This window comes from Eleutherodactylus coqui, chromosome 3, assembly GCF_035609145.1.
Source record: "Eleutherodactylus coqui strain aEleCoq1 chromosome 3, aEleCoq1.hap1, whole genome shotgun sequence".
In the NCBI taxonomy this organism is placed as follows: domain Eukaryota; kingdom Metazoa; phylum Chordata; class Amphibia; order Anura; family Eleutherodactylidae; genus Eleutherodactylus; species Eleutherodactylus coqui.
The window spans coordinates 287,326,075-287,347,428 of record NC_089839.1 but is presented as its reverse complement, the minus strand read 5'-3'; the positions used below and the strand labels follow the sequence as shown (position 1 = coordinate 287,347,428).

Genomic DNA, 21,354 nt, shown 5'->3' with positions numbered 1-21,354 from the left:
TCCAAGACAACAAGCCTAAATTCAATGGGTTGAGGTTGGTGGGATTCTGTCAGATTTCTAAACTGGCCAAGGCACCGGAGGAAAAGAAGAGGCAAGAACAAGATGGGTCAGGTTGTCAATAGGTTGTTGGAGACTATTATCAAAACTATGCAGAATTAGACATCAATAATGACCCTTTGACTCTAGAGCAGTGTTTTGAGCGCAGGTCTGGGAACCTGCATTAAAATCAATGGCAGCGTTGTACCGCGGTTAGCATGGTGCTTGGGACGCCGGACTAATCGCGGTAAAAAGCGGTGTGTGTGAGAGCGGCCTTATACTTTATCCTGTGGACTAGTCAGTATCTTTGAGCAATCCCTGTAAGTCCTATTAGGGTCCGTTATGGATATTCTGTAATGTTCCATCCCTATAAAACCCCATAAACATCTGATCCATGTTTTCCTTCACAGAGTCTTCATCGTCATACTTGTGGTCATCAGTATTTTATGGATCCCCATAATTCAAGCAGCCAATAGCGGCCTCCTCTTTGACTATATGCAGTCTGTCACCAGCTACCTCTCTCCGCCCGTCACCTCTATATTCGTTCTGGCAATTTTTGTCAAGAGAGTCAATGAACCAGTAAGTACAGTACAGAATAAAATGTAAGACAAAGGAAAAGCACAACATGTGTGTTAAATGTTAAAAAGATATATATATATATAAGATGGCACCCTTGTGTGGAAAAGGAATACAATATATATATATATTGCGCAGTCTGCCTGCATTCGGCTTGCGCATATAGGTGCAGCATACCCCTTACCAGAAGACCATACTGTACCAGAATCAAGCTTTGAGTCATAACATAAATAGAGCACCAGATCAAGCTCCGTTATATAGATTCAATACCAGAATCAAGCTCATAACATAAATACAGCACGGAATCCAATTCAGTACACTGATACAGTATCAGAATCCAATTGAGAATATAGATATAGCCACAGACCCAAGCTCATAGTATAAGTAAAATAGCATAAGTAATGGATTGTGTTGTGGGGCATCGAAGGGCTAATAACTAACAGAGGGTTGGGAACAGAGCAAGGAGGAGGATGATTCATATAGCTCCACAACTCCACAAGATGTTGCTGTACAGAGGAACAAGATCTTCTGGTCATGCGGATCTAAGGGGAACGATCACCCCAGCCAATATCTAATATTGTCTCAGTGTTTTCCTGCTCCATGGTGTAATGCAACCAGTAAGTGTGTCTTCTAGAGAGTTTCTAAGGTATGGATTGTATATATATTCAATGACCAAAACTAAGCATCTTGTATCTATTGACAGGGTGCATTCTGGGGTCTGCTTATCGGCCTGGTGGTGGGGTTGATACGAATGATTATGGATTTTGTATATACAGCGCCAAACTGTGGGGAGGAGGACACAAGACCTTCAGTGCTGAAGAACGTCCACTACTTGTATTTTGCAATCCTTCTGTTTGGATTGACCTCGATCATCTGCATTGTGATCAGCTTGTGCACAAAAGCCATCCCTGATGAGGAGGTAAGCATGCAGTGGGGTCTTTTGAGTCTTTACACCTTAGAAATAAGGTAAAGGTGATACTGCAGTGTCTGAAGAGTGGGCCCACAGCCAAGGAGATGGTGGGGTAGATAACAATTTCTGTCATGGTGGCTCTACCATCTCCTCCCCTGGGGGTAACTTGGGACCTGTCCAAGTTACTGCTAGGGAAGGTTACAGGGAAAGGGTAACTAGCAGTTACCTTATAGTTCTTTGTCATTCGTGACGCCACCATTCCTTCCTCTGCAGTGAACCTTGAGAAGGGAAATAAAGTATTCCATGCACAGGGATAACTTTCTGAGCAAACCGGGAACGGTTAGTCTGCTCCAGGCTAACTAACTAGCATTCCACCTTGCAACCATATATATGAAACAGTCACATGACATAAAACAAGATACATTTCTCAAACATAACCCAGACGTTAACCCATTCAGTGCTGCAGAATTGCAATATACATATAATGCATACAGCATAGAAGACACTGACAATACGATTGCACAGTACAAACACTTAACATTATGGAAGAGGCCTGTTAACTCAAGACTAGAGATGAGCGAGAACCCAAATGCTCGGGTCCACGTTATTCGAGTCGAGCTTTTCGTAAAATTCGAGAGCTCTACTCGAGTAACGAACCCCATTGACTATAATGAGAGACTCGAGCATTTTTGTATGTGGGACGCCGGGTCCCGAGCTTTTTTTTTCTTGGTTCGTGTTCTCGTTCTCTCTCTCTCTCTCTCTCTCCCTTGCCTGCCAGACAAATTTGCCAATGACGCGCACTGTGTCGCGGAGGGGCCAAAACAGGCACGTCACAGCAAGGAGGAGCCAAAAACTGGGGTGGGGGTCGAACACGGTTTGATGCTCATTTGAGTAACGAGCACCATCGAGTACGCTAAAACTCGAACGAGCATCAAGCTCGGGAGAGTATGTTCGCTCAACTCTAGTCAGGACCACTACACAATACTTTGTGAATCATTACAAATGTCAAAATATGTTCTACCTAATGGGGTTATTCCATGAGGCCAACCCTTGTCCATATACCCCATTAGGGACCCCCACTATGAGCCTATAACACTATAACACACTCGAGAAGTCCATGTATTACACAATGAACATGAATTTCGATGGCGATCTCTAAGACCACATTTTCCCTACAAGGCCAACTGAAGGAAGAAGCAGCTAACAATAAATCATCCCAGTAAAATCCACAAAGCAAATATTGGCGGTTTATAGTAAAATGATTTACTACGACACCCCCTTTAGAATCATAATTTTATGTAATAACTTGCTGATGAGCCTCTGTTGGGCTTGGTCTTTTATGCAAAAATCTGTCTGAACAAGTGGAAATTGTAAAGCATGAAAGAGGGGACATTACATGATTAGTCATGATGACCTAATAGAACATTGAAATGTTGGTGCACCATAGACTGAGCAATGCACATTTTTACATTTGTCATTCTGACTGAATGCTTTAGTGGGGTTTTACCAAGATTTTAACTTTTCCCTATTCACAGGATAGGGGATAGCTTGCTAATCGATGGGGGTCTCACCACTGTTCGAGAATAGGGGTCCTGTGTTCCCCATCTTCTACACTTCAGGGTTACTGTACCCACCGCAGTGAAGAAGAGACTGAATGGAGTTTCGGTTGTGCAAGCATGCTGACGCTCTAGTCACTTTCAATGGCACTGCTGAGATATCTTAGTACTAAGGTATTTCCGTCAGCACCTTTGAAATGAATGGAGCGCTGACTGCGCATGCTCAGCCAGTGCTTCATTCAATTTGACGTCACTGCGGGGAAGAAGCCACTCACCCAGTATAGGGCAGAAGAGGACAGACGTTCAGTGGTGAGACCCCCACCCATCAGTTATTCCCTTTGCTGTAAATAGGGGATGAGTTGAAATATTGGCTCAACTACTTTAAGATTGAATCATGTAATGATCAACACCAGGATTTTGGGTCAACAAGGGACTTCACAGTGGCTCTTCCTCTTAAGACAATCTTCACTGTAGGACATTTCTTGAGAAAAGTTCCTTAACTATCACATCTCAAAGTTACACAACTTGCTCAGTTTTTAAAGTCAGAGATGTTGCCATGGACTATTAAAATGTTAACGTCTTTGCGCTCTTTTTATTTGCTCCTAGCTTGGTCGTATGACTTGGTGGACGCGAAAAAGATCTGAACAAACGCTTTCTCAGAAAGTTGAAATGGATCTTCCAAAGGACATTGATACAATATCTACAACTATTCCACCTATTGAGAAGCAGCCAGGTGAAGGAGATTTGTCTCTGTAATCTTTGGGTTTGGGGACGTCCACCGAACCGCCAGTGACGTCTATGACAAGATGGGAGATTCAAAATTTAAGTACATTATAAAACAGATTATTGTGTAATCCATGGGTAGAATGAAAGATATCTGGGATATCTGCCATTAATAGTCATAGACCCTTTATCTACACCTGTAGGCATAATATATTTAAATTGTACTTCGGAGAATTTATCACTTACTTTTTTGCTTGTATACCCTGACCTTAAACTTTATAGGCTATAGACAACCTTGGGAGGCATTTTTTACATGTAAGTCCATATATTAGGGGTTGACAATGAATTTTTGCCATTGGGTTTCATTAACAATTTTGCACTGTTTGTCTTCTGCAGCTTCTACTTATCACTGTATATAGAAACTGCAGGCTAAGTCAGTCATTGTGGGTTTATGGGGAGTTGTTACACTAGATTTTTATATATATATATATGTATATATATATATATATATATATATATACACACACATACATACACTTACCTGTCCCCCACTGCCGTGTCCCCCGCGGGGATGAAGAAAACATCTGCCAGATGACAGCTGCAGTAGAGGATCCAGCTGCCGGCACCCAGTAGTATAAACATTTTTAAAAAACACATACTCACCTTTCTCAGCCGCGTCCTGTCTGCCCTGTCTGGCAGCAATTAAAATCACAGGCAGCTCTCGCTGAATGAATGACAGACGAGAGCTGCCTGTGATTAGCTGAGCACCTCAGCCAATCAGAAGCAGCTCTTTCAGCAGGCGGGGATTTTAATTCCCCGGCTGATGACGGAACTTCATTGCAGAGCCGGGGACAGCGCAGAGAGGACGCAGCTGAGCCCTGACAGCTAAAGAAAGGTGAGTATGTTTTTTTTTTTCTGTTTACACTACTTTGGCTTGTTTTTCAGCGAAGGGCTTATATTTAAAGCCCTTCCCTGAAAAACAATTAATGGGTGCCGGCAGCTGGATCCTCTACAGATGACAGCTGCGGTAGGGAATTATTTATTCCCCGCGGGGATGAAGAACTCCTTTGCTGCATCTGTTACATCTGTGACAGATGCAGCAGGGAATTCTTTATTCCTCGCAGGGATGAAGAAAACAGCCGCGGCTCCATTGAAGGCAATGCGCGCACCTGCATACACGCTTGTTTTTGCGCGTACAGGGGTGCGCACATATGCACGCACCTATGTATGCACAAACACACACTCATGTGAAGCCACCCTTAGACCTGATTTTATAGGAACCCAGCTGTATTACGGCATGCGGTCTTCCTTTGCATGTTGCCTTTTTCCTAAAACTTAATGTCCTGTTTCTACCTGCAGAAGGAAGTTCAATGCCCCAAGATAGCTGCTCTGTGCAGGAGGAGACAGCAAGCTGCAAAAGTAAGTACAGGGATTGTTCATCCTACAGCCTTGTACTTTATCATTTCAGGAGTTCAAAATATAAAGTACATTCTGAAACTTCATGCAAATTTCAATATTAACCCCTTAAGGACGCGTCTTTTTTATTTATTTTTTTTAATTTTTTGATTTTTCCTACCCACTTTCAAAAAGCTGTTTTATTTATTCACCAACGTCGCTGTCTGAGGGCTTGTTTTTTTTCAGGACGAGTTGTATTTTTTAATGGTGCTATGTAATGTACCAAATAATGTACTGAAAAAACTTCTAAGTGGAGTGAAATGGAAAAAAAAACAATTCTGCCATCTTTGTGGGTGTGCTTGCTGTGTTGCACACACTGCAAGAATAGCATGATAACTTTATTCTTTGGGTCAGTACAATACTACGATACCAAATTTGTATAGTTTTTTCTTTGCTGCACTAAAAAAACTTAAATGTTTGGAAAAAAATAAAATTATTTTCCGCCACCATCTTCTGACAGCCGTTAACATTTTTATTTTTCCACCGACATAGTTGTGTGAGGGCTTGTTTTTTTTCCACTGGACATCATGTAGCTTACATTTGTCATTTGAAGTACTTAAGGCTTTCTGATCGCTTTTTTAATACATTTCTTGTTGGAGACGGCGTTGTGTAATTTTTTTTCTGACTTTTTTTTATTCTTTATTTAGATTTTTTTATTATAAATATGGCAAATGTTTTTTTTTTTCACTTTTATTGTCTTATTTTTTTAACGAATTAATAAATTTCAAAACTTATTTTTACATTTCCTTTTAGCCCCCATAGGGAATATGAACTTGCGATGCTTTGAACGCTCCTGCAATAGGATCTAATAACATAGTATTACATTATACAGTGATCTTACAGGCAGTCTAGAAAACCATGCCACGGGCATAGCTTCATAGGCAATCTGCAATGGCAGCCCTGCACAGGTTGCACATAGCTTAGACGGGTCCTGTGTACATGTTCCCCATTAATCATTGTAATTATTGCTGTTATCTTTGTACATACCGAAGAGATGACAAAAAACATCTCTTAGGTTATTTATGATTCATCCATAAGTAATAGATCCTAGTAGAGATGAGCGAGTATACCCGCTAAGGCTAACTACTCAAGCGAGTAGTGCCTTAGCCGAGTATTCTCCCGCTCGTCTCTAAAGATTCAGGGGGGGGCGGGGAGCAGCGGGGGAGAGCGGGGAGGAACGGAGGGGAGATCTCTCTCTCTTCTCTCTCCCCCCCGCTCCCCGACGCAACTCATCTGTCACCCGCGCCGGCAGCCAAATCTTTACAGACAAGCGGGAGGATACTCGGCTAAGGCACTACTCACTCGAGTAGTTAGCCTTAGCGAGTATACTCACTCATCTCTAGATCCTAGTGGTAAGTGTTTGGCTCCACAATCATCTCCAAATGGGTTGCCTACTGCTGGAGTCCATCATTATGATGTTAGAGTCTAGGACTAGTTTTGAGCGAACCCTGTTTCAGGTTGAACTCTGCTAAGAGCTCAGTTCAGTGCGAACTTGAACCTTGGGTGGTTTGTCTTGGCCAAATCAACTCAAATTCTTCTTGTTTTTCCTTCTTCTTCGTTCTATTAAAGCAAAGGGAAAATAAGAAAATGAAAGAAAAAGAAGGAGGAAGAAGAAGGAAAAAGAAGCAGGAAGAAGGAAATATCTTTTTTCTTTTTCTTTTTCCTCCATTTCCTTCTTCTTTTCCTTCTTCTTCTTTTTCCTTCTTGTTTTTTCTTCCTTTTCTTTTTTTTCTTTCTTCTTCTTCATTAACTTTGCCTTAAAAGCAGTTCAGTAGTACTTAGATACATTCTATTTTATGGGTCTGAGACAATGTTATTCATCTGCTTGAGGGGCATTGGTGAAGTTCCTGTTCGATTAGAACTGAACCAAACTTTTTGCCTAAATTCAACAAACCAGCTGAAACCGAACTTTTAAAAAGCTCGCTCATCCCTATCGGTGGCAACCAAGGGATTTCCTGGTACCCCAGTGGGCCATTCTGAACTGGGTTGGCATTTTGTTGAATCTGTAAATGTTGTTCAACTCTAACATTTCTTAAATACTAAAGAACAATCTTTTACCCCGGTGATTTATCTAATAATTGTATGTAAAATATATTGTGTGGGTTGATTAGATTTTTCTATTGATGGTGTCGTTTTTTTAGAAAATAGGGTGAGGAGGGGCTCAAAGACGCAAAATAAAAATGGTGGCGGTGCAAAATGAGCATAGACATGGTTTGCCATGAAGAAACATTCCAACACATCCTGATACCTAATGACCATTGTCTACTGTTTTCTTACAGCTAAAACATATCCTTGGTGGAAAAGGTTGTTTTTCTGGTTTTGTGGTATATCCACACAGCCTGAGGCCAAAATATCGAAAGAAGAAGAACTGAAGTTGAAAATAAAGATGACTAGTATTGAAGAGAAACCATTCTGGAGGGCCGTGTGCAACATCAATGCCATCATTCTCCTCGCTATCAACGTTTTCCTTTGGGGTTACTTTGGATAATCTACAATGAGCAAGAAGAACTTTCTAAAGTTTATGGCCAGAGTTTGAACAGGCATCAATGTTGAACATTACGACCAGAGTTCTCATCTCAAGCCTCCTACTCCTACCTCATCCTACTTGTACCTGAGGTAGCCATAACAGATTGTGCTACACATGCAGCTCTCTTACTTCATCTCCATTTCTATTCTTATGGATCCGTGGTAGTTTTTTCCCTGTCCATGAGGATGTTGCTTGATGCATTGTTTTGTGTCTGGTTTATATATCTGCATAAATTGTTTGCATCCTGCTTGTTAGGGGATAATGTAGGCAGCTGCATGTATCATGGGGCACTTACTCAATGTGTTATGCACAGTATTGCTTTATATGTGTTTCTATGGTGCATAAATAAAGACATTGGGGCTAATTCACTATTATAAATAGGACCGTTTTCTGGTGCACTGTCTGGCACATAACTGTCTTACATGCTTGCACTACATTAATCATGTATTTTTAGGCACTTTTAGACAGCTTTTCCAACTTGTCCAATAAAGCGCATGGCACAAATTGTGCCAAATTGCTGCAAATTGTGTCGAAATTTGGGCACAATTTTTTTGGCATAAACTAAGCCAACTAATAAGTGGTCTAAATTTGGATGATAGATTTATCATTCAGGGGGCAATAGAGCTCAAAATTCAGATCGCTAAGCAGTGGAAAAACATCACCTGGTCGGATGAGTCCAGATTTCTGTTGCACCGTGCTGATGGGAGGTCAGAATTTAGCACAAACAGCAGCAAAAATTCTAAGACTGTTTTCTCTACTGCATACTGTCCCCAATACACTCCACATTTATCATTGTTATATCAGGATAAGATTTTATAGAATTTACTCAAAGATGAAACCCACTATGTGACTACAAAATCCTTGTCTTTAGGTAATTTACTATCCCTTAGTTTATTTTCATCTTCTCATTTGCCTTCTACATAACTAAAGTACAAAGGTTGCTACAGGTGTGGTCACAGCCGCTGTGGCACATGCAAGTATATCAATCTCCTAAGGACCAAGCACCGTAAATTTATGGCGCTTGATCCTGAGCTTTAATTATGGCCAATAGTAAAAATACAGCGTGGGAATAAAACTCTTGCAATGTAGCAGGATCAGGACGGGTCCTCAGCTGTTCCTCACAGCTGAAGAAGAAGGCAGAATAGGTTTTTAATTGCTTCTGCCTTCTCCCTTACAGGCTACATAGCGCTTAATAAGCGCTATAATATAGTGAAGAGGGAAAGTGGAACTGTTACTTCCACTATTCGACCCTGGGATCACGTGACTGCCGGGTGCCCCCAGCCGAGGCAGAGCTACAGGGTCCTAGCAGACCCCTGACCAGCTCTGTTAGTTTTCACCTGTAATTGGGGCTCCTATGGATGCCCCAGCTACAGTGGAAAGTGTGAAATAATTTTTTTTTTAAAAAGACTATGTAAATGTCCCCCAGACATCTTATAAGACATCATGCGGGAAATGGAACTTGGTTATAAAAAACCCTGTGCTCATAGGATTCCTCAATAGTACTATTAAAAAATACTCTGTAGATACTCCCCTGTATAATGGTCACTTACTTTGAAGGAAGGGGATATGGTACCACAGAAGCCTCCTCCTATTGCAGACACTTCTAGTGATAATCCAAATGGCCAATGATGCCAGGCTATACACTCCTTTATTCAGCAGACAAAAGTATAACCTATACCGGCTACGCGTTTCGGGGCATATTTTTTACAAGCCAAACAGTAATTTTAAAAATGTGCAATTATATAGTTTATTACCTATTTCTGTTCCCTATGCATCCTCCGCTCATCTCGGGAAAGAAGGGGACGGTCTGGCACATGCGAGACTTTGTGACGTCATCACGCCTACCTGTCATTGCGTACTGCATCACCGGACAGCTCTGGTGCATCTATGCGTTCCAACTTAGTCCCAAGTGTATTTCATTCTTAGTTAAAGCTCTCAGACGCCATGGGGGGGAAATAGGTTCTCCTGCTGTGTAATAACTAGATTTATTTATTAAAATACAATACCCAGTGATCTTTACCTCATTTATATAGTATAGAGTTCATACATATCTAGATTCATTAAAGTATATTTATTGCTCATCTCTCTAGATGTTCATATTAATAAATATATATAAATAAGTTACAGAGAGAGAGAGAGAACGAGAACGAGAACAAGAGAGAGAGAGAGAGAACGAGAACACGAGAGAGAGAGAGAACACGAGAGAGAGAAAGAGAGAACATGAGAGAGAGAGAGAACACAAGAGAGAGAAAGAGAGAGAGCACACGAGAGAGAGAGAGAGAACACAAGAGAGAGAAAGAGAGAGAGCACACGAGAGAGAGAGAGAGAGAGAGAGAGAGAACACCCACCACCGATGCCAACTGAAACCGTTGCCATATGCGCCCCATTATCCGAGACTAGGCAAATTATATATCAAAATTCCCGAAACAAAATGAGGAACGCATTCCTGTTCTTTATTTTAGCAGGAATATACTAATTTAAAACAAAAACTATACATCTTTTTAAAAATGTGTTTTTTTAGCCTTTTACCCCAAATTAAACTAAAAAACGGGCAAAAACAGTCAGTGAAAAAAAGATTAAAAAAAATAGACCTATACGACATTGAAAAAAATGCATCAAAAATGATTGTGATAAAATATCGGGACATCTCTTGGGAGCCTCCCCTGCTACAACATGTAATCAGTCTGGTATGTCTTTACTAGAGTTGAGTGAACGTACTCTTCTGAGCTTGATGCTCGTTCGAGCGAGCATCACGCCGTGTTCGACCCCAGCCCAGTTTTGGCCCCTCCCCGCCGCTGACATGTCAGATTTGACCCCTCCCTGCTGGGGTGCTGCGCACGTCAATGGTAGTTTGTGGCTGGCTTGGTGGACGGGAGAGAGAGAGAACACAGGAGAAAAAAAAAAAGCTCGGCAACCGGCGGGTCCCATACAAATATGCTCGAGTCTCCCATTGAAGTCAATGGGGTTAGTTACTCGAATAGAGCTCTCGAATTTTATGAAAAGCTCGACTTAAATAACGAGCACCAGAGCATTTTGGTGCTCGCTCATCTCGTGTCTTTACATTTTGCACATCACCATGGCAACACAAGTTCACTTTATTTGACATTGAAAAGTTTAATTGACCAGTGCGAGGAGGAGACTTTCAAGAAAAAGCTTCTGGGCCAAGAAGCGTCCTGGATCATGGAGATGTGATCTGATTTATTTCTATTGACTTCATAAGATCGTTTGCATAGATTGCTCTTCTTGCAAAATCTGACAAGGACTTCTAGTCCACTCCATATTTTTTGGTGTATAATTTAAGGTCTGGCTTCCATTTGATGTATGCTGTTATCATGAGCTTCGTGCTTTTGCCGTTGATGTTATGCGCACCCCATTGCTTTTAACATGATTTAATAAATGTTTACTACTTTTACTACTTGAAGCTGCAGATGTACTTCTGCTTTGCGTAGGGTTGCCACCTTTGTCACGAAAAAATACCGGCCATGGTTTTAAAAGGGGGCGTGGCTTAGGGGTGTGGCTTATCGCAGGGTTTTTTTTTCTCCTTCTGATGCGCAAAAAGTACAGTGCGCGAGCACAACTTTTTTCCTGGACGAACAGCACATGCCTTGCGTGTGCAAAAAGTACAGGACGAACAGTATTATTTTTTTTTTCCACCCGCATTGGCGTATTTTACTGGACTTTTTGCACACTCAAGGCATGTGCATTAACGCCCACCGAAAAAAACAAACAAACACCGATACTCCCAGACATTGGAATGACTTAGGCCAAGCTCACACGGGCGTATAATTAGCACGTATTACATGTGCTCCACTACACAGTAATTCGCAGTCAAATACATTGCCTTACTCCGTTTTGCTCCGACCCGCGGTGGACTGCGCACATGAGATACGCTGTCAAGCGCAGTGTAATATCACTGCTGTACGCAGCGACAGGCTGTGTCACTGCCGGCTACACAGTGGTGAGACACACAGCGTCTTATGCTTACAGCCGTGTCAGCCCGGCCTTAATTCTAATGAATTCAGGATGTCTTCTTTTTCCTGCGCAGTGCTTCATGTCTCTCCTAGCATTTTTCATTCATGCATCCCATTCTCTTTTACACGCAGGAAAAACAGAACATGCTGTGTTTTTTTGTTTTGTTCTTTGGCGCTACTGAAACATGAGAGAAAAAACGCTTATGTGAACGAACCCATCCATGTGTTCCAGTCACTACGCATCGCATGTACAAATACACCAGTGTGCATCCGAGCTTCAAAGTCAGTCAACTGCGCTCATACGCGTGCGAATCTGGCCTCAATGCCATTTTTTTGTGGTAAACTTCTCACATTTAGCGCCATTAACCCCTGCCGCGGTCCCAGCACCGACCAGACACCAAGCCTTAGGAATCGGAAACCCAAAGCCCATCCAAAACCCCTGCTGACATTTTGTAGTTGCAGTCATCTGCAAGCAGTTTATGAGGCGGGCCCCATGTCTGCCGCCTGACCCGTGGTTGCATTCAGGCTCTTTTATGTGTCCCAGCAGCCATATTGACTGCAGCCTTCTTACCTTTCTCTCTCTGTCCCACCAGACTCACCCCCGTACAGCCACCGTCCGAGTCCCGACGAGTCCCACCACTCCTGCAGTCGGAGTCCTGCCACGCACGGGCCAGGCTGGTGATTTACTGGTCGGATGGCAACCCTAGCTTTGTGTCAATTGCTCGGGAACTGGTGCGGTGTATTTTTTGTCCATGGTTACAATGCTAACATTGCCTGTCAGCACGGCATTGTGGATGGTGAGCTGATGCTACTTTTTTTTATGAATCAATGACCCCTTCCTGTCGGCTGCTCAGAACATGTCACTACCACCATCTAACTTGTGGCAACTGCAATAAGCTTCCAGTAAGTGCCAGAATGAGGCTAGGGCCGTGGGTGAAGGCCCACATGGGGTTTGTAGGGAGAAATGGGTGTTTACGGGGAGGGCCAATGGGTGAAGCATTGGTTGGTTAAGGCTAGGGGACTGGAAAGTGGGAAAGACAGGAGAAGCTTGGGAAGAGGAGAGGTACTCACCAGCCAGGTCTGCCATGAATGCTGTCCTGGAGCAGCCCCGCACTGCTGCGGGCATACATGGCTAGTAGTGGCTTCAGCCGCAGGTTGCAGGTGTCCTGCATGGCTGTCGCTTCCAGTCTTGTGCAGGAGAGGTGGCTGCAGAGAGCGAGGAAACCGATATGCCTCAGCCTGGACAGGGCGCCTCAGGCCCAGCGGTGTCTACAGAGCCCCATTAGGGACCTTCCAGGCAGGGTCTTCCCCTATACTCCTACCAAAGGGGAAAGTTGGCCTGGGAGGAATCCGAGGAGACAGCTGAACTCAGGCGTGGTTGGTAAGCCCTGTTCTGAGTTGGGGGTGGGGCCTATCGCTCATCAGGAAAAAGATGGATTCAGCCCAGCTATAAGTTCCCCTTACGAGGTCCTGGTCGAGAAACATTCTAGTCGGCCGGTAGAGCAGATAGAAGAAGAGGTCATGCAGCAGTTTAGTCGGCGGCCTAGTGGGTCTGCCAAAACAGGCATCAGGCAGCTGGCCATTTAGCACAAAGGAGAGCTCATTCATCAAAAGAAGGGGTTAGAGCATCTCCAGGAGCTTCCTCATCGCGGATAGTCCAAATACCGGAAGATTTGCCAGATCCAAAAGATAAGGATATGGCAATATCTCAACAAGATTGTCAGGATTCCATGGTAACGGCTGGTCGGCCCACAGCTATGCAGTCTGGTGAGTATGTGTCAATGTTGTGTATAGGGGAAAAGCATCAGAGTCAAGTGTTAAGAGGGGTGGGGAGGATCTGAGGGAGCTTTTGGGAAGCGGTAGAGAGCTGTTGACTCATTATGACATGGGAACCGGGTTTTGTTTCTGAGGTTACCCCTCTCCAGGTAGGGGTGAAATAAGAGAATTATGACAGATTTTGGGGCTCCAAGGACCTCTCCTCGTAGCATATAATGTTATTAATAATGCTATTAATATTTTCTTAAAAGACAGAATTATTTATGTTTAATGTTGTTCATAATAAAGTGGCTTTATCCAAAATAAATACTTGTCTGGGTCTTCTATTAGTAAGAGGGTTAAGGGGCTGGTGGTGGGAGGTTTTGTGGGAGGAGAGAATAAGTGAGTTTATTAGCAGAGCACAACTTTGCAATACCCAGGTCAAGTCCACATGGGCCAATATTTCTGTAGAACAATTTTAACACCTAGTGGAATCTATGCCACAATGAATTGCTGTGGTAGGCTGAAAGCCAAAGGAGGTCCAAAAGAGTACTAGATGGGGGTCTCTAATAAGGTCACCATTCAGTTTATGTAATCATTCTCTTGGAATTTACTGTTAGGGCGCCCACCCACTGGCGTTTTTTTTCCCTGCGAAATTCGCAGCATTTTTTTCTCTGCAGGGGTCTATGGGACTTGTAATGTTAAAATCGCGATCGCGCAAAATCGCGATTTCGCGGTAAATTGCGATTTTGCGCGATCGCGATTTTAACATTACAAGTCCCATAGACCCCTGCAGAGAAAAAAATGCTGCGAATTTCGCAGGGAAAAAAAACGCCAGTGGGTGGGCGCCCTTAGGGACCTTTCACATGGGCCGGAATATTCTACAATAGTGTTGTTGAATAGGCTGAATTCCACATCAAAATCCGCACATTGCGGAATATTCCGGCCCATATGAAAGATCCCTAAAGCTAAACAAAATCTGTATTTCCTAGCACATCTTACATTCAGAGCCAACAATTCTGCCGCCTCTTTAAGACATCCTGTATTTAAAAGTCATATAAAACTTTGTGCAGATTGTGCTGAGACTGAGAGACTGGACGTAAAATGCTATTGTCCCTTTACTGCCAGAGGGGTCACCAATGCAATCAGCTGCAAGCCCCCGAACACCTACTAACACAGTCATACATGCAATGCAATTACCTGTTCACATCCAAAATACTTTGCAGGTTATTACTAGAGAAATTTTGTATTTTTCTGTTATTTTTCAAGGTTATCGTCACTTTTGTGAATGGCCATTCCAATCTGTGCAAGAGCAGAAGACTGAACACCAGATGTGGATAAGCTAAAGAGGTTTCTGGCATTTTAAAAAATGAGCAAACAGCAATAATGTGATAAAATGAAAAAAATGGCCACTACTCACCTGTGAAATCCCTTACGGCTCCAGCACCGCTGCTCCGGCGGTCCCCACTAGTCATTGCTTACTTTGCTGCAGTGATGATGCGCCGTACATCCAGGGGACCGCTGCAGTCAATCACTTTTCTCAGCAGAGATGTTTGCATGTATGCCATGAGATGCTGAGGTCAGGGAATGAAGGGAACCACCAGAGCGCCAGTACTGCAGAGCGGGGGTATTTACTTCATGACAATCCCTTTCATTTTCACGAGGTTTCATAGACTATGCACTACAACTTAATACAGCAGGGTAATAGTACTTTTGATAGAAGCATGATAAGGCTTTGTTAGGGGCCATTAACCCCTTAACGACCAGCCTATAGTGCTTCTACGTCCTGCCCAAGTGGGCTTTATTCTCTGAGGACGTAAAAACATGCGTCCTGCAGAGAATAAAGCCCCGTGGGCTATGGACGTGACAGCTCCATGCTGTCGGTGCCCGCAGGTAGCCGACAGCATGGAGCTGTCATCCTGGGCTGCAGGCAGTCCCCCCTGGCATTGAGATCGGCGCTATCCAGTGGATAGCACCGATCGCAATAAAGTGTAAAAAAAAGTAAATAAAGTTAAATATTCAGCTGCCCTGATGGATCAGATCCATCAGGGCAGCTGAAATTACTCACCCAGGTTCCCCGATGTCTGCCGCGGAGAAAGAGTCCTCCGGGACCCGGCGCGGATCTTCTGCGCATGCGCGCCAGACGAATGACGTCACGCATGTGCGCAGAAGAATGGGAACCCCGGGGAGTTTAAAATCTCCTGGTTCCCGGCTCCTGAAGGTATCCGGGAACCAGGAGATATCCCCGGGGACCGCGGCGAGCGGTCCCCGGACCCGCGATCGCCGCTATCCAGTGGATAGCGGCGATCGCGAAAAAGTTTTTAAAAAAGTAAAAATCAGCTTAATTTCACCTCCCCTCATAGACCGGATCCATGATGGGAGGTGAAAATACTCACCCCCGGTCCTCAGCGGCGTCCCGGTCTTCCGGGACCTGAGTCCTCTTCAGCGCAAGCGCGCCCGATGATTGACATTGGGCGCGTGCATAGAGGGGCTCAGGCCCCGGGAAATTTAAAATTCCTCTGCTCCTGGCTGCCATGTGTAGCCAGGAGCAGAGGGATGTCACAAGGGACATGATCACTGTTATGCAATGGATGACAGTGATCATGTAAAGTAAAAAAAAGTGTAAAAAAGTAATTTAAAAAAGTGTAAAAAAGTTTTAAAAAAAGTTTAAAAAGTAAAAAAAAGTTTAAAACGCGGACCTTACACAGCTTCTGCGCACGCGGTCATCGCCAAAGCGGCAGACGCATGCGCAAAAGCCGTGGATTGCCAGGATAACTTAAAATCTCCCTGCTCTTGGTTAAAAAACTTAGCCAAGAGCCTGGAGATTTCACGGGGGGGGGGGGGCCGCCGTTCCTGATCACGTGTTCGCCGTTATCCATTGGATAACGGTGGTCACGTAAAAGTTTAAAAAAAAAAGGTTAGTTTCATCTCCCCTCACCGATGCGATCGGTGAGAGGAGATGAAACTTTTTACCGGAGGCCTCCATATTTGCACCCCGGCGCCATCTTCCTCCGTGAACTTTCCCGGATTCTGTACATGCGACTGCTGGCAAAATACCGGACACATGCGCAGGAGTCGGGGAGCCCAGGAAACTTAAAATCTCCTTGCCCTCGGTGACCAACGGTCGCTGAGAGCTTGGAGCAGTGACGGGTGGCCTCATTGAGCAGTCCCAGGTCACGTGATAAAAAGGTAGCGATCTACCTTAGGTCGGTCTCACATGACCGGATACGAATTACGGATTCCGCATGCGTCTGATCCGCGGTAATACGCAGATCAATCGCATTGGATTACACAATTCAGCTCACATTAGTGGGTTGGAATTTCGTAATCCACTCGCAGAAAAGAGAACGCAGCAGGTTCTATTTTACTGTGGATATCCGCAACATAGAGCCCATTGTGCTCCATGGTCGTGGATATACCCGCAGCCCATACGCAACTACCTCGTATACAGGCTGCTGGTACCCGCGTCATCGCTAAGCGACGGTGCGGAAAACACAAACAAAAAAAAGTACTGCGCATGACCGCCTGTGTGAGTAGGCAGTTATGCGCAGTACATTACGCGGCCGTAAGCAGGGTCGCAGCCGGGCTCACAGCTGGGATCCGCTGCGGGCCTCCGCAAGCAGATTCCGCCTACGGCTGCGTGAGCCTGGCGTTACTCAGACCGCTACCTGTAATCAATAATTTACAAGAAGCCCCGGGAACGCTCGCCTTCAAGTTCCAGGAGCAGCTTGTTGAGCGCCTTCTGTGTGAGACCGCCGCACTGCAGCAAGATTACAAAGCCTCACAGAGCGCCCTATTTTTACACCCCATCCCCGCCGCTGAGGTCACAAAATACCCCCAAGCGAGAGAGGAGGGGGGATACCCGGTTTTCTTGCCCCATGTACCTATCCCAACCAGCCTCCGTAATTACCCGTCTTCGGACATAAAATGCGGGTTATATTATTACTTTTATCTAATATTTAGGGAATGCCAAAAAATGGGGATGACGGGGGTGTTATTTTTAGGAAGTCAATTTTTTTTCCGTATAAGTGGGCAATGGGGCCTTGAATTTATTCAGTTGTACCCTGATATCCAGCAGGCATTCCCTCCATTATGGGCCTAGCCATGTGTCCTGTAAGTAGTTTAGGGCCACAATGGGTATATTTCTGAACACGGGACAAACGGAGGTATCCATTTTGGGGTGAATGTCTTCATTCCTATGTAGACTGTACAAAAAAAAGAGTTTTTAAATTGACAAAATTGCCAAAAAAATGAAAATAGTAATTATTTTCTTCTGCTTTGCTTAGATTCAGTCAAATACTGTGGGGTCAAAATACGCAGTACACCCCTAGATGAATTTGTTAAGGGGTCTAATTTTCAAAATGGGGTCATTTGTGGGGGTTCTTTAGCGTTTTGGCCGCTCAATGTCTCTACAAGTGGGCAAGGGGGCCTGGAATTTATTCAGTTGTACCCTGAAATCCAACGGGTGCTCCTTCCATTATAGGCCTAGCCATGTTTCCTTTAAGTAGATTAGGGCCACAACGGGTATGTTTCTGAACACGGGACAAACAGAGGTACCCATTTTGGGGTGAACGTCTTCATTCCTATGTACACTGTACAAAAAAAACAGTTTTTAAATTGACAAAATTGCCAAAAAAATGAAAATTGTAATTTTTTCCTTCTGCTTGGCTTAGTTTCATTCAAAAACTGTGAAGTCAAAAAAGTCATCGTACCCCTATATAAATTCGATAAGGGGTCTACTTTTCAAAATGGGGTCACTTGTGGGGGTTCTAAATCGTTTTGGTCACTCAAGGGCTCTACAAGTGGGCAATGGGGACTAAATCTCCTTCAAGCAAAATTTCTCTTCCGAAAGCCACCGGTTGCTCCTTTCATTTTGGGCCCCATTGTGCATACAGACGTAATACTAGGGCCACAATGGGTATATTTCTGAACACGGGACAAACGGGGGTACCTATTTTGGGGTGAACGTCTTCATTCCTATGTACACTGTACAAAAAAAACAGTTTTTAAATTGACAAAATTGCAAAAAAAATGAAAATCGTAATTTTTTCCTTCTGCTTGGCTTAGATTCATTCAAAAACTGTGAAGTCAAAAAAGTCATCGTACCCCTAGATAAATTCGATAAGGGGTCTACTTTTCAAAATGGGGTCACTTGTGGATGTTCTCCATCGTTTTGGTCACTCAAGGGCTCTACAAGTGGGCAATGGGGACTAAATCTCATTCAAGCAAAATTTCTGTTCCGAAAGCCACCGGTTGCTCCTTTCATTTTGGGCCCCATTGTGCAAACAGACTTAATACTAGGGCCACAATGCTTATATTTCTGAACACGGGACAAACGGGGATACCCATTTCGGGGTGAATGTCTTCATTCCTATGTACACTGTACAAAAAAACTGTTTTTAAATTGACACAATTGCCAAAAAAATGAAAATCATAATTTTTTCCTTCTTCTTGGCTTAGATTCATTCAAAAACTGTGAAGTCAGAAAAGTCATCGTACCCCTAGATAAGTATAAAAGGTAGAAATGCGCCACAAGGTTTTTCAGAAGATTGCACTCCACTGGGGTTCCGCGAGTACCCGATCCGCGTGTTTAGCCGGAGAGCTGCAGGACATTAATAAGGGTTCCCTGGTACAGGGAAGCCCTCACAAAGAAATGTATAATACACTATGTTAGAAAAATATATGTCACCGCGCTGCAAGGTACTTAGTATTATATGAAGAACGCTTTTCCTTTAGCAGTAGGCTTAAAGGGAAGCGGTAGCATAAGAAAGACACTTACTGGGGAGGAGGGGGGTGTGTGGGAACAGAAACCCCCTCCTTGAAGTGTAGACTCCAATCACAGAAGATGGTACACGCCGGTGTACTAGATAAATCCAAGGTTCTTTATTGGTGATAAGGCAACGCGTTTCGGTGTCACAATGACACCTTTCTCAAGCCATAAAATACCTATAGGTATTTTATGGCTTGAGAAAGGTGTCATTGTGACACCGAAACGCGTTGCCTTATCACTAGAGATGAGCGAACGCGTTCGTCCGAGCTTGATATTCGTGCGAATATTAGGGTGTTCGGGATGTTCGTTATTCGTAACGAACACCATGCGGTGTTCTGGTTACTTTCACTTCCTTCCCTGAGACGTTAGCGCGCTTTTCTGGCCAATTGAAAGACAGGGAAGGCATTACAACTTCCCCCTGCAACGTTTAAGCCCTATACCACCCCCCTGCTGTGAGTGGCTGGCGAGATCAGGTGTTCGCCTAATATAAAAGTCGGCCCCTCCCGCGGCTCGCCTCAGATGCGGTGTGAGTTAGATGAGGGACAGTGCTGTTTATACCGGAGCTGCTGTAGGGAAAGAATTGGTAGTTAGTGTAGGCTTCAAGACCCCCCAAAGGTCCTTATTAGGGCCACTGATAGCTGTGTGTTGGCTGCTGTTAGCAGTGGGATTTTTTTTTTTCTCAAAATCGCCTCTGCAGACCGTTGCACCTGGCATTAGGGACAGAAGTGCTGCATAGGCAGGGAGAGTGTTAGGAGTGAGTGTAGCCTTCAAGAACCTCAACGGTCCTTTCTAGGGCCATATTTATCCGTGTGCAGTACTGTCCAGGCTGCTGTTGGCTGTGCTGCCTTTTTTTTGGGCTTCTCAAAATCGCCTCTGCAGAGCATTCCACCCTCCATTGATACTGCAGGGAAAGAATTGTATAGGCAGGGCGACAACACAGTTATTATTCATAGAATATACGCAGTGCTGCCTTTTGGTGGGAAAAAACTGAAAACAAATCTATTTGTCCAGCCTCTGTCCGTCCTAACGCCTGTGGACACGTGTGAGCTGCGTGAAGAACAGTGCTAAATCATACGCACCCAGCTACGCTTTACTGCTGGCTTCGCCATTTGCTTTCCTTAATTGGGAAAAAAAATTCCTGCTCTGCCAGAGTTATAATAACTCTGCTACCCTCACGTTCTGTGACACATAAGCAGGGACACAGCACAGTTATTAAACTTCTCATGTTCATTGAATATACGCAGTGCTGCCTTTTGGTGGGAAAAAACTGAAAACAAATCTATTTGTCCAGCCTCTGTCCGTCCTTACGGGCGGTGGAGACGTGTGAGCTGCGTGAAGAACAGTGCTAAATCATACGCACCCAGCTACGCTTTACTGCTGGCTTCGCCATTTGCTTTCCTTAATTGGGAAAAAAAATTCCTGCTCTGCCAGAGTTATAATAACTCTGCTACCCTCACGTTCTGTGACACATAAGCAGGGACACAGCACAGTTATTAAACTTCTCATGTTCATTGAATATACGCAGTGCTGCCTTTTGGTGGGAAAAAACTGAAAACAAATCTATTTGTCCAGCCTCTGTCCGTCCTTACGGGCGGTGGAGACGTGTGAGCTGCGTGAAGAACATTGCTAAATCATACGCACCCAGCTACGCTTTACTGCTGGCTTCGCCATTTGCTTTCCTTAATTGGGAAAAAAAATTCCTGCTCTGCCAGAGTTATAATAACTCTGCTACCCTCACGTTCTGTGACACATAAGCAGGGACACAGCACAGTTATTAAACTTCTCATGTTCATTGAATATACGCAGTGCTGCCTTTTGGTGGGAAAAAACTGAAAACAAATCTATTTGTCCAGCCTCTGTCCGTCCTTACGGGCGGTGGAGACGTGTGAGCTGCGTGAAGAACAGTGCTAAATCATACGCACCCAGCTACGCTTTACTGCTGGCTTCGCCATTTGCTTTCCTTAATTGGGAAAAAAAATTCCTGCTCTGCCAGAGTTATAATAACTCTGCTACCCTCACGTTCTGTGACACATAAGCAGGGACACAGCACAGTTATTAAACTTCTCATGTTCATT

General features: G+C 44.1%; 1 protein-coding gene across 3 annotated transcripts in view; it reads left to right on the top strand.

The window, feature by feature from the left end:
* Positions 1 to 8,355, top strand: part of SLC5A9 (solute carrier family 5 member 9) — a 45,037-nt gene extending 36,682 nt beyond the window's left edge. For all 3 annotated transcript variants that reach the window (XM_066594770.1, XM_066594772.1, XM_066594771.1), the window contains 5 exons: positions 447 to 615; positions 1,316 to 1,531; positions 3,685 to 3,811; positions 5,161 to 5,220; positions 7,536 to 8,355. In XM_066594770.1, the coding sequence (XP_066450867.1) occupies positions 447 to 615; positions 1,316 to 1,531; positions 3,685 to 3,811; positions 5,161 to 5,220; positions 7,536 to 7,744 (781 nt within the window). In that variant the 3' untranslated portion in view covers positions 7,745 to 8,355. The remainder of the gene's footprint in view (positions 1 to 446; positions 616 to 1,315; positions 1,532 to 3,684; positions 3,812 to 5,160; positions 5,221 to 7,535) is intronic.
* Positions 8,356 to 21,354: the final 12,999 nt, after the last annotated feature.